This window comes from Sus scrofa, chromosome 2 (genome assembly GCF_000003025.6).
Source record: "Sus scrofa isolate TJ Tabasco breed Duroc chromosome 2, Sscrofa11.1, whole genome shotgun sequence".
In the NCBI taxonomy this organism is placed as follows: domain Eukaryota; kingdom Metazoa; phylum Chordata; class Mammalia; order Artiodactyla; family Suidae; genus Sus; species Sus scrofa.
This window is the reverse complement of record NC_010444.4, coordinates 116,125,351-116,138,537: the sequence shown is the minus strand read 5'-3', so window position 1 is coordinate 116,138,537 and position 13,187 is coordinate 116,125,351. Positions and strand designations below refer to the sequence as shown.

The 13,187-nt window shown below is 39.3% G+C and overlaps 1 protein-coding gene across 8 annotated transcripts in view; it reads right to left on the bottom strand.

Annotated features, from left to right (window-relative positions):
- Positions 1-13,187, bottom strand: part of CAMK4 (calcium/calmodulin dependent protein kinase IV) — a 324,433-nt gene that overhangs the window by 96,298 nt on the left and 214,948 nt on the right. For all 8 annotated transcript variants that reach the window (XM_021084617.1, XM_021084620.1, XM_021084616.1 and 5 more), the window contains 2 exons: positions 2,884-2,946; positions 847-929 (listed from right to left, as the gene is read on the bottom strand). In XM_021084617.1, the coding sequence (XP_020940276.1) occupies positions 847-929; positions 2,884-2,946 (146 nt within the window). The remainder of the gene's footprint in view (positions 1-846; positions 930-2,883; positions 2,947-13,187) is intronic.

Sequence of the window (13,187 nt, the reverse complement as noted above, 5' to 3'; positions counted from 1 at the left end):
CTCCTTAACCCATTCTTCAACCAATAAGACCTTTATATCAGTGTACAGTTTATTATCTCCAACATATACCTATTCAGTCTCTTTGTTTTCCAATTCCATTCTTGTTTGATTACCCTGATGAGCACAGCAAAGAGCTCCCAGGAGCCCATCAGGGTGAACAGGGAATTCTGAGAAGATGAGAAAGGTGGGAAAGCTACGGAGACTTAAAGCATGTTTCTCTTGTACAAACAGTTTGCCTATCTTCTACCAGATTTCCAGGCATACTCCCTGCCATCCTCAAACCCTTGACTTAAGTGATGAACATATGAACAGACAATTAAAACTGGCTATAATTGGATATAACAGAACACTTTTTTTTCTCTGCAACTTGGAACTCTTTACACATCCTAATAGAGAAAGTAGGCCTACAAATAATCATTTGGAGAGAATAGATCTTTATGAGTTTTTGGAACATAATAAAGAATACTATTACAGTACATGTTTAACTTTCCACAATTTTCATCAAATATTTTCTCACAAAACATTACCATAAATCTTTTTTAGTTTAGATTATGACTTTAGAAATTCAGCTTCTTATTGAGGAAGTAAATGTTTGCAAAAAGCAAATAGTATAATGTTTCTCTTTTTACTCACTAAACATATCAAATTCTCATCTACCTACATCTTTTTAAATATCACTCTCCTTCCATTCTTTACTCTTTCTAAGATCTATTTTAGTAGAAGTTATCGACTGCCATAACAAGTAATTATGAAAAAATTTAGGAGAAATTTTCCATTTTTTTTTTTGTTGTTGTTGTTAACTGGAAGTAAAACCTTTCTGTGGTTGGATTTCCAGGACCCACTTACCTGTCAAACAGCTCTCCTCCTGTGACGAGTTCTAGGACCAGACTGATTTCTGTAGGGGTTTCGAATATCTCTTTAAGTTTTATCTGGGAAAAGACATAAAAAAAAAAACCCATGAATTCTTTATTTTCATCTTTCTGGGAAATAACTATAACCATGGCTACAACAGCATTCTCTATAATAGCAAGATGTTGGATTATGGTTAATAAGGGTTCCTTATTCTAGTAAAAGGGAGTCATTTGTCACTCTCTGGTTGTTTTGATCAGTTACCTTATTTCTTCAAAGCTCCTTTTAGGTTTTTATATTTTTCCTTTTGATGGCTGAAAAATACTTTCCTTATAAACACTTCCTAATTTTGCCAAACCATCCCAATTTCTGAATGTCAACAGAATTAAATTAAAAAAACAGAAGCAAACATGCAAAACTTCCGAAACCATTTGAAAGCACTGTGGTTAGTAGAGAAACAAAAGCCCCTTTCTCCTTGAAAAAGAACTTCAGTTAGGGGTCTGAGACAGAATAGGACCAGATTAAAGCCTGTGTGTATGGAAAGGAAATCCCTCAATAGCTAAAGAGTTGTGGTAGATGAAAAATTACTCAGAAAAGTAATAGTGACATCGATTAGACTGAACATAACAAGGTTTTCATCACATGCAGATAATCCAACCAATTATGGATACTTTCTTTCTGAAAAGCTAATGGCCAGGACTCATCTCTATTTGAGGAAAATTCCACATTGACTTCTCTTTGAAAGAAAAAAATGTGGATAATGTAAAAGTGGTGATTGTATACGGCAAATTTTGTTAATTGCTTATCCAAAGCCCTTCTCCCCCTGTTTTACTGCAAACAGAACTCTGGTTTGTTTAGGGAAGCAAGATGCCTAGTCTCAAATTAAGGATTATGATTGGACACCATGCAGTTTAGGGTGATCTTGTAACTAGCTCTGGTCAATAAAATCTGAAGAGAATTCTGCTGCAGCTGAAAATTATGGAAAAGCTTTTTCTCTTCTCATCAGACTCTACTAGTGAGGTCTTTGCATTCCTTTTGTCTTGAATATAGACTTGAAGACTTGTAAAGACTGTGCGGCAGCTGTGAGGGAAACCATGGAGGGAACATGGAGGGTATAGCATGGAGGTGAAAGCCAGTGCAACTGAAGATGGTAGAACCAGTGGATGGAAGGCATCTGGATCTTCGATGGCATCATTGAGGAGCTGAACCAGTGCCAACGACTGCCTAGCTTCTGATTTCTTACAACAGAAGGAAAATATTTGTTTAAATCACCATATTTGAGTTTTCTGTTATTTATAGCTGAATACATTGCTAGCTAATATAGAAGTTTTAAGTACTTTGCCTTGAGCCTAAGCATTGCAGGTCATCCTCCTGAACCCTGCAACTTTCACAAAGAAATGAGAAAAGTATTTTAAGTGGCTCAATTCATAAAAACAAGTTATGGCCTGGAAAATGATTTTGTTCTTTTCACTTCATTGGCTCTAGAAAGCTTTCCCCCAGCCCTTCTTTTTTCTCTCAGTGCCTTTGTCTGGACATAGCCTAGAGCAGAGCTTCGGAGGATGTTTTATTTTCTCCATTCAACTACATCATTTATTTGAATCTTCACATTGTTTCGGAAGCAAATACTCTCTCATAGGAGATGGAAATGACTTTGGAAAGAAATGCATTTTTTTTCCACAGGCATTTCAGCGATGGCATATTAATAAGATAGGCACACAAAAGGAAAAAGCCAGTGTTTTATTAGAGAGAAAAAAAAAAAACCTCCAGGTTTTTTTGTGTGAAAAATAAAGATGCATGAAAATCCATTTATGCATGAAAATAAAGATGGTATATACTACTTATCTGTCCATTTGGAAACTCTTTCAAGGGACAGTATTCTTAAGATTTATTCAGTTAAAGAATTAAAAAACAAGATCAGATAGGAAAAAGAGCTGGAGGAAGAATCTCCTCATTATCAGAATGGAAAGTAAAAAACAAAAATCTCATTCCGTAACTCTGGACATTAATTGAAACAGTAGGTTAAAAACCACTTACAATGTTTGGATGTGAGAGGCGAAGAAGAACTCCTATCTCAGTTCTTACGATTTTTTTGTCCACCTAAAAGGCAAAAATGAGAGAAACTGAAAGATATTCCCACCTTAGAAATGTCTTCATTGGAGTAGAGAATCAGAAATAGCAATAACAATCTAGATGAATCAGGTCAATTGTAGAGATTAATTCCTAAACTTTTTGTCCCGTGTCTCCTTCCTCCCTTTTTTGTCCAGCTGCAGGGTCTTTCCCCTCTGCTTCAGATACAAAAATATGGGTCACAACGTATCAGACCCCTTGCATGGCCCCTTTGCTATCAAAAGTCATTGCTATTACCACTAAGGCACAACCTACTCCTCCTCATCTTCCTTTCTTTTATAGATCCCTGTCCCAAGCCCACTGGAGCTGTCCATGACTTCACCTGTCTTCCTTCCACAGAAGAGAGCCTAACCCAGCCTAACCAATCAGAGTACTCTGTTCTCTGGCCATAGTGATTTCATCAGAGACATCCACCAGATCGAAATCACCACAATCAGGAAACTCCCTCCAAATTTTGCTCAAATAACCAAGAAAAAAATATTCTCTTTTCCTCTGAAACTGTGACAGCAGAAGAGGACAGAGTCTGCACCTTGAGAAACAGTGACAGATGGCTTTAGCAAAACATTACAATAATACTGAAACCCCAAACAACGTACCTTTACTATCTATGAAATACCTTGAAGAATGGTAGTTTTTAATTACTAAGAATTTTCAATTATAAAAAATATACATTGCTAAAATTCTAACTTAGGTTTCCCAGAAAACAAACCTAAGGTGGACTATCAACATTTAGGTGTTTTATTTGGAAAGTGCAAACCCAAGGCAGTGAGAGTAAGAAAAGGGGAAGTGAGGCCAGGTAAGAGATGAGCAGTGCAGTGAGCCCACTGCTTACACTGAGCTGTAAAGACACAGAAGGTCATGTGGGCAGTTGTATCCAACTGGTGGGTAGTTCTCCAGAAGAGCTATATAAGGCCACCATGCCTTTAAAAAGTTCATGGGCAGGAGGAAAGAAAGAGAGTTTACTGCTGAGGAAACTCTTCCTCTTTCCCATTGGTGAATTCTGGCCCCACAGTGCTAACTTTTCCATACCTTTTTTTTTTTTTTCTTCTTAGGGCCACACCTGCAGCATATGGAGGTTCCCAGGCTAGGGGTCGAATCAGAGCTATAGCTGCCGGCCTACACCACAGCCACAGCAATGAAGGATCTGAGCTGTGTCTGTGATCTACACCACAGCTCACAGCAACGCCATATTCTTAACCCACTGAGCAAGGCCAAGGATTGAACATGAGTCCTCATGGATGCTAGTCAGATTTGTTAACCACTGAGCCACGACGGGAACTCCCATCCTTTCCATACTTCTGACTGCATATCTAATCTCTTGGGCTATTATTTGTGATGCCATATCCCTCCTCCTAGGATGTTATATCTCACTCAAATTTAAAGAGACTTAAGGTACATGTTTGGTTGGCCTGGTAGTATGAAATGGCCAGTGGGTGGTCCAGCCCTCCCTGGTTTGGAAGATAGGCAGGTGGAAGGAATCTGAGGAGGCTCATAGGAATTTTGCCCAAACAGGATTCAGTCTTGAGTTTTTAATCTGTCACAGGTAAACCAGATTGACAGCAGTGGGACCACAGTTCTGCTTTTCTAATTTATTGTATTTTATTGCCTCTCAGAAAGAGCTTCGTCTCCCACTTACATTCTTTGTGCCATTGTTCTAGTTGCCAATATGAAATGGATAATTATAAAATGGCTTGGACACATGGGGTTTTTCTGTAAAGTTTCATTTTACCTCCCTTATTTAAACTGCCCTAAATATTCAAAGAAATATATCCTTTCATCCTCATAAAGTCATTTAAGAAAAAAATAATTTCATAAGAGTGATTACACAGATTTGTACAGTTTTAAAACTCTGTAGAAATCCAGGTTCCTTAATATTGAAAGAAATCCCAAATTTGCTGTCTCCATGGGGAAGAAAGAAATGGATAAGAGGTATAATTCTAGAGTAATATCAGAGAAAAAGACTCCACCATTGGAACAGAGTTGATCAAATACAAGCCCTTCATTGAGATATGCAGCAAATTTACTCCTATGCTGGGGTTGGGAAGGTTGAGGGAGGAAAAAAGAAGGAAGAATTAAAAAATATGTGATTAAGAAAGTAATGAGGAATTAATGAGGGGGTGGGGAGGAAGACCAGCTTCTGCATGTGAGAATGATGGCTAGAGACAGAGGTGGTGAATGAACTAGAGAAAAAGAGATGGACTGCAACATGGATTTCTGGCAGCCTCGATCCTCTTGGCTGCCTCATATATGTTCTACATCTAGACTCTGAAACTTCAAATACTCTTGGCAAGTTGGGGTGACCTAAATGGATAGAGATTATGCTTTAGTTCTTCCATGATTCAGTCAAATAAAATAGCATTTCCACATAAAATTCTCAGCCTCATCTCATGTTCTTTGCAGAGATTGAGACCGTATGTCTTCTTTTGTCTCTGTTATCCCTCTGGCTTCTTGGGCTCCTTTTTGGTTTTAACAAAGAGAACATGATGTGAAGTTAAGAAGTACAGAGCTGTGCTCCTCAAATCTTTGGTGGAAAGAAGCAAAATATAAATTATTAATGGGTAAACAGACAAATGTCTTTAACTTTTCACAACTCTTTATGCACAGCTTCTGCTTAATTTAGCATTCTGTTTTCTGACATATCAACAAGTACATGTTGGCACTAACATATGTGGTGAAAAGACAACTAGAGCTTTGTTAAATTTAAGAATGACAGTTTTAGCCTACAAAGATTTGAAAGCTAAGAACTGCTGTTTGAACACGCAAAAAATCAAATGTGGGACACAGATACAAATATTGAGGTTTTCCTATATGAGGCTCATATGTCTAATAACTACAGAATTTTAACCAAGTCTGATTATACCCTTTATCTTCCAGACCTAACAGAAACCTGGCTATCTTGTGTCTTCCATTCATCCTGTTACTACAGTACAGTACAGTACAGTACAACACTGATCATCTAATTGATCTTTGAAGACGTAAAGGGCATTTCCACTTCTGAACCTCCCCACTTTGTACTGGATAGTCTTTTGTCTTGAATGTTATTCTCCCAGTGTGACTTTGGATCTGATGGAGAGGAGAAAGGAAGGATGTGATGGTTCAAAGGTGGAGGTGGTGATAAGCGCTGGACTTGGTGGGGTGGGAACAGGAAGAACATGGAAATTGTAGAGAAACCAATATCCTCTGTTACATTTACCAATTCTAGCATAATGCCAATCTGGTTCTGATCAGTATGGGAAGACAAACTAATGAAGCATTTCACTCAAATAGGCTTGGTGTTGAATATTATGAAACATATTTCGGTAGTTCTATAATAGCCATCTCCTACTCCCTGGAAATTCTAAAACATTTGGGAGGGCAAAAAGGAGAAAAGAAAGCTTTCTAGTGGAAGAGGAGCTCAGAGGTTAGAATAGAATTTAGGCAAGACAAAAATTCACTGAGAAGCTCAACCCAGAAAGAAAGATACTTGTCTTTCAGACCCTGAAACTTCTCTAAGTCAGGTAGGTTCAGAAGAGAACAGCTTCCTCCAGGGAGGTTACCTCTGCTCCTTCATTCTTATATTCTAAAATATAAGCCTCCTGCTTACAGATGCTAGAAATTCTTTCACAGAAAACAGTCTTTGACTTTAAAGTGAATGAAGTAGGCTTAAAATATTCCTGGGAGAGGAGTCCCCACTGAAGGGCAGCAGGCTAAGGATCTGGCATTGCTGCACCTGTGGCCTAGACTGCCACTGTAGCTTGGCTTTTGATCCCTGGCCTGGGGAACTTCCATACGCTGTGGGTGCAGACAAAAAAGAAAAAAAAAATTCCTGGGAGAGACAACAAGCTGAACAAAGTTTATGCAGAAGATGTGGCTGATGCCAGACTCTCTTTAGAAGCAGGTCTGGCTTAACAGAGGGAGAGAAAAGAAGGAAGAGAACATGGTATATAAAGTAGAAAGGACTTTACATTTTTACACACCTCTTTCTCTTGTTTCATCTCTGGCATTGAGAATATATGGTGGCAATCCTCACTTACTATCTCTTATTTTTATCTCTTATTTTTAAAAAGACCTCATCTTGTTCTTTACCCCTTTTCCTGCTTCCAAAGCCGGTCTCCACCTGGCTTAGTGGAAAACCTCTCCAGAGCTGTCTCTGCATTCTTTATCCACTTCCTCCTCCCTTCTCCCATATGTTTGTCAGTGCAATTTAATCTGGCTTCATCCCAAGAACCCCTCCCAAACTGCCTTTAGAAGAAATCAGTGGTCTCCTTGTAGAAGACTAGCTTCTTTTCTGATCTTATTCCATCAGCAGCACTTAATATAATATTTGATCACTCTCTTCCTCACACAAAACGGATCACTCCTTATCACCATTCTGGTCTGACTTTTCTTTTACTTTAAAGGCTATAGTTACTGTAACACTTCCTGACTAGTCTCCCTGCTTTGATTCTTAGCCTTTGCAATCATTCCCTCTGCATAGAGCAGCCAGAGTGAGACCTTTACAATGTCAATCAGATCATGTCTCTCTTCAACTTAAATGCCTTTGTTGGCATTCCATTGTGTTTAAAATAAATGCAAACTTGATCAAGGTCTTAAAACTCAGGATGGCTTGGTCTCACCCTTTTGATCATGTCATTTTTTTCTCTCTACACAGGCCCCCCAAGTCCCAGACCAGGCTCCAAGGCCTTTCTTTGCACATGCTACCCCTTCTTCCACCAGATCATCTCACTTCACTCAGAGAGTAACTGAGAGGACTTCCCTGGCCACTGCATCAAAAATAGCTACACACCCAGACACATACACACACCCCAATCATCACTCTAATCCCTTTATAACAGTTACACAAATCTATCTTACCACTGAGTCATGAATTCATTGTTTCTTCCACCAGAACAGAAGCTCTATGAGAGTAAGAGCTTGTCTATTTTTTACACGTCGGTATTCCCAGTGTTATTTACCAACCCCTAGCATACATTAATTTATTGAATGAATAAATGAGGGATGGTGCTGTTTGACTACAAAAGGTTAGTGGTTTAAAGGGAAATATGCCTGTTTGGTTAGATGAGACTGGACTTGGTTAGTCATTTCTCCTCCCACCATTCAAATTTATATAACATTTTTGTCATGTTATCAACACCAATGGAGTAGAGAATGCCTGCCTGTCTCACAGTCTGAGCTAAGTACCCAGATCTCCTAGAGCTTACAAAGATAATAGCTTGTGATTTCCAAACTGTGAGCCACAAACGGCCACTTTCTCCCACAGAAAACGGGGGATTCTCCATGAAATGTAATTAATTCTGGTGTTCTGGTGAAGGTACTGACTTTCTAAACTCATCGCAGCAGGTACTGATACTCCATATCTGCTCCTCTACCCCATTATAGGACAAAGAGCTTTCATAGTCTCTCTTTCAAACAGCACCCCTTGACTTTAATTGGTGTGATCCATGCTTTGGGTCAAACAAAACCACAGAAGAGATTAAATGAGAGTGAAATGATGAAAATTAGAAAAGAGAACAGTGAGAATTGGAATGTACCATGCACTCCTAAAGAAGAAGTGAGATCCTTGGTAAGCAGAGAATTCTTGAGACGGGACACAACTGTTTTTTTGTTTGTTTGTTTGTTTTTTGTTTTTGCTTTGTTTCTGTGCCTACCAGGGGACAGTTTCAAAGAAAAGCTTTGCTGGGTCCCTACTCCCATATTGAGGTGGCTTCAATACCCACATGGTCGGATTCATGCAAAAAAGAAATGGCTACCTGGTGATTTTAAAAAGGGAAAATAATATTAGCTTCCTCAATTCTCTTTTATGTTCATATTGCCAGGGCTGGAGGGCAATACATATTATAAATGTCTATAGAAGTATCATAGCCACTTTAAAAAAATGTAAAATATAAAAAATAAGAGAAACATCTACCATTATAACATAATCATTATCATTAAACTCAAAGGTTCATTTCCTTTCAGTTTTTAAAACCATGCATATTTCTCTATATAAATATGGAAATACAACTTTGTTTCTTATAATGTTCACTGAAAATACAGCAAAGTTTTAAGAATACCTAATGTTCACAAAGAGAATGTTGAGAGGCGTAACACTATTCTTTCAGAAGCCCTGAGGTCTCCCTTTGATCTTAAAAGTAAGTAATCATCTATGAGATCTAAAACTGAGAAATTAGGTATTCAAGAAGCTTGTGACTTTGTAACTTGTCAAATAATGAAAACAAAAAGTACTCCTGGATATATTAGCATTTAGACCCCATCAATTACATCTTAGGGTTGAATCCCTTACTGAGGATACTTTGAATAGGGGAACATCTGGACACTCTTAGAAGCTTTAGCTCCTTGACTGTTCTTTCTAACACAATTAAGACCTTCAGATACCCTGGTTAATAGTCTTCAAAAATACTAAAGATACTTCCTTAAAAAAAGAAAAAGAACAGGCTATAGACAAAAAAGGCATTTAAATGACACCAAAAGTAATATAAGAATGCTATGAGGCTGGAATAGGAAAGAGGTATTAGAAGTCTTAATGACTCAAAGTTTGAAAAAAATTCCATTCTAGATGTTACTCCACAGTAGTATTCCTTCTTGTCTGGATTTGCCTTAACATAAACCCCAGAGCTTCATTTTTCTGGGAAGAGACCAGATATTTCCGAAATCAGAACTAAAGCATACCAGCTCAGCCCTTCTCAAAGTCTTTTTCTTTACTGTGATATGTACAACCTCAAGGCACTCCATCAGCGTGTCCTTAAATCTCCTCTGGATTAAATGGCTCAGAGCTTAGAAGTCCCATGTGTGAGTAATTGGGTAGATATGTATACATCCCATGCTAGTGCCCTAGCATTGCTTCCTCTCTGATAGTTTCCAGGACTGACAGGCTTCAGAGAAGGCAGTAGAAAGGGGCAGGTACTGGGCTATTCCGTCTTTGAATGACTGACCATTATTCAACCCCGTGATGTGTCCCCCAGCTGTCTACAGTTGCTGGTCTTCTCACCTAGTCAGGTCTCTAGGGTAGTCAGCCTCTGATGATGCTGTGGGCTGTGCTGCATGGCTGTGCTGCTTCAGCCTCACTCTAGGGACCATGCTCCCATGGGTAACTTAGTTGCCCTTGAGCCCTGAAGCCAGTATGGGAAGAATGGGATGAGGGAGAGAGCTCTGAAAGAGACCTGAATTTACACTGAATGTTTACCCTAAAGAAATTCTTTTAAATTAAAAGAGACTCTTAAACTGAAAAAGACTAAGATATCTTTGACGGAAAACTTTAACTATTTCCCCCCAAATATATTCAGTTGGTACCAGATTCAGGAAGAATTTTAATTATCATAAAAAATAGAGGATACTTAAATTTCTTTTTTTGCAGATATAAATATGGCAGGTAAATACTGATACTCAAACACATTCCCCTTCATAAAAATATGTCAAAATTTGGAGTTCCCATTAAGAATCCAACTAGTATCCTTGAGGATGTAGGTTCGATCCCGGCCTCACTCAGTGGGTTAAGGATCTGGTGTTGTCGCAAGCTGTGGCGTAGGTTGCAGATGTGGCTTGGATCCCATGTTACTATGGCTGTGGTGTAGGCTGGCAGCTGCAGCTCCAATTAGACCCCAAGTTCCCAAGCTTGGGAACTTCCATATGCTGCAGGTGCAGCTGTGAAAAAGAAACATCAAAATTTAAAAGATGAGGATGGTACTCTTGGATCCACTTTGATTAATCATTCATAAAAGAAATCATTCATAGCCTATAGTACTTGATTATTTAGGTCAATTTATTTAGGTCAAAAACTTGATTATTTAGGTCATAAACTGAAACTGATCATGACACCCAAATTATTTCCTGATGCTATGATGGAAAAACAGTTCTAGATTATTCTGATCTCAAAATTTCAAAGTAAAATCCTCCCAGTGACAGCCTGATATGCTGTGGGGGAAAAAAGCATTGTAGATATAACTATCCATTTTATACGTTTTTCAGAATTCTAGGATAGAGATAAGTATGAGCAGCTTTAATTGAATTTATCCTGTGATACTGACAAAGCAGAAAGCAAACTGGAATTCCACATACACAGCCACAAGAGGGACCATTACTTCACCCCATCTACCAATAAGACAAAAGGCAGGAGTTTCCATTGTGCTTCAGTGGGTTAAGGACCCAACTTTGTCTCCCTGAGGATGCAAGTTTGATCTCCGGCCTCACTCAGTGGGTTAAGGATCCAGAGTTGCCACAAGCTGTGCTGTAGGTCACAGATACAGCTGGGATCAGGTGATGCTGTGGCGGTGGGCCTGCAGCTGCAGCTCAGATTCAACTCCTAGCCTGTGAACTTCCAAATGCTGCAGGTGTGGCTGTAAAAAGGAAAGAAAAAAAAAAAAAAAAAAAGGCAAAAGACAAACAGAGCCACACCAAGCAACGTTTTGTATATTACACACTCTCTCGTTATTTTTCTTTCATTTGTTAGTAGATATTGTATGCTGAAATTCATTAAACTGAGGTTTTAACAGCATTTGGAAAAGAAATATGTTGCTTGTATTCTCTGTACATAGGAAACTCTTGTTTTAGAGTGTGACATGAATTTCACTCAGCTTCTCTGTGCCTGTGTGTCAGCAAAGGCTTTTTCATCCTTTATCAGTTTCGTAAGGAGCAACATCTAGTTTCAGTCCCAGATCTGGGCCACAGTCATTCCTTACTTTTTTTTTTTTTTTTTTTGGTCTTTTTTCTCTTTCAGGACCTGGCTGGTATCAATAGAAGGGACTCAGATTTTGGAAAGCCCTGGGTTCCACTTCTCCATTCTACTGTGTCCTTCAGGAAAACATCCCTTTTTTAAAAAAAACTCCCTTAAGCAAAACACTCCTTTGAGGCACTTGTTATTAACATATGAAGTGGGTTGCTACATATCCTGGAAAAATTATGCATGGGCTCCATTCATATCAGTATTATGTTTCTTTACTGTTACAACAACTGAACTGGTGATTTGAGAGTGCTTACTTTTATTTATTTATTTATTAATTATTATTATTTTTTGTCTTTTTGCTATTTCTTGGGCCGCTCTCATGGCATATGGAGATTCCCAGGTTAGGGGTCTAATCGGAGCTGTAGCTACCAGCCTACGCCAGAGCCACAGCAACGTGGGATCCGAGCTACGTCTGCAACCTACACCACGGCTCATGGCAACGCTGGATCATCAACACACTGAGCAAGGGCAGGGACCGAACCCGCAACCTCATGGTTCCTAGTCGGATTCGTTAACCACTGCACCACGATGGGAACTCCTATTTATTTACTTTTATTATTTATTTATTTATTTAGTCTTTTTAGGCTCACACCCGAGGCATATGGAAGTTCCCAGGCTAGGGGTATAATAAGAGCTACAGCTGCTGGCCTGCTCACAGCCATAGCAACGTCTGCAACCTACATCACAGCTCACATCGGCAATGCTGGATCCCTCACCCTTTGAGCAAGATCAGGGACCAAATCCGCATCCTCGTGGATCCTAGTCAGGTTCGTTCGTTACCTTACTGGGCCTCAGCAGGAAGTTTGTGACTGCTTACTTTTTTTTTTTTTTTTTTTTTTTTTGGCTATTTCTTGGGCCGCTTCCGCGGCATATGGAGGTTCCCAGGCTAGGGGCCTACGCCAGAGCCACAGCAACTCGGGATCCGAGCCGCATCTGCAACCTACACCACAGCTCACGGCAACGCCGGATCCTTAACCCACTGAGCAAGGGCAGGGATCGAACCCACAACCTCATGGTTCCTAGTCGGATTCGTTAACCACTGCGCCACGACGGGAACTCCAGTGACTGCTTACTTTTAAAAGAGCAGATTCAATACTGAAAATTATTTTGATCTCGTCTAATCAATATCTTTTGCATAGAGTCATTCATTTCCTTTCTCTTAGCAAATTAATGGTTTGGAGTTTCACAACTTGATCTTTTCTTAGCCTTCTTTCTCCTCTTCTTAAATTGTCTGGATAAAGATTTGACCACCATTCAACTTTGTATCATAAAGAAATACAAAAATCAAAACTTATTAAAGTGTTTTTCCTGGTTTTCCCTTCTAAGATAGGAATCCTAAGTTTGCTTCGAGGCTGATCAGCTGTGTTCCTTCAGGCTCTCTCAGCTTTCCTGGTTGTGGTCCATCAGGCACCACTCCCCAGCTCTGCCCTCCTGACCTTGGGCTTCTCTCAACTCTCCTAATGTCCAGTATCTCTCTTTTGGTTACAAGGCCTTTTCTACCCACCTCACTGAG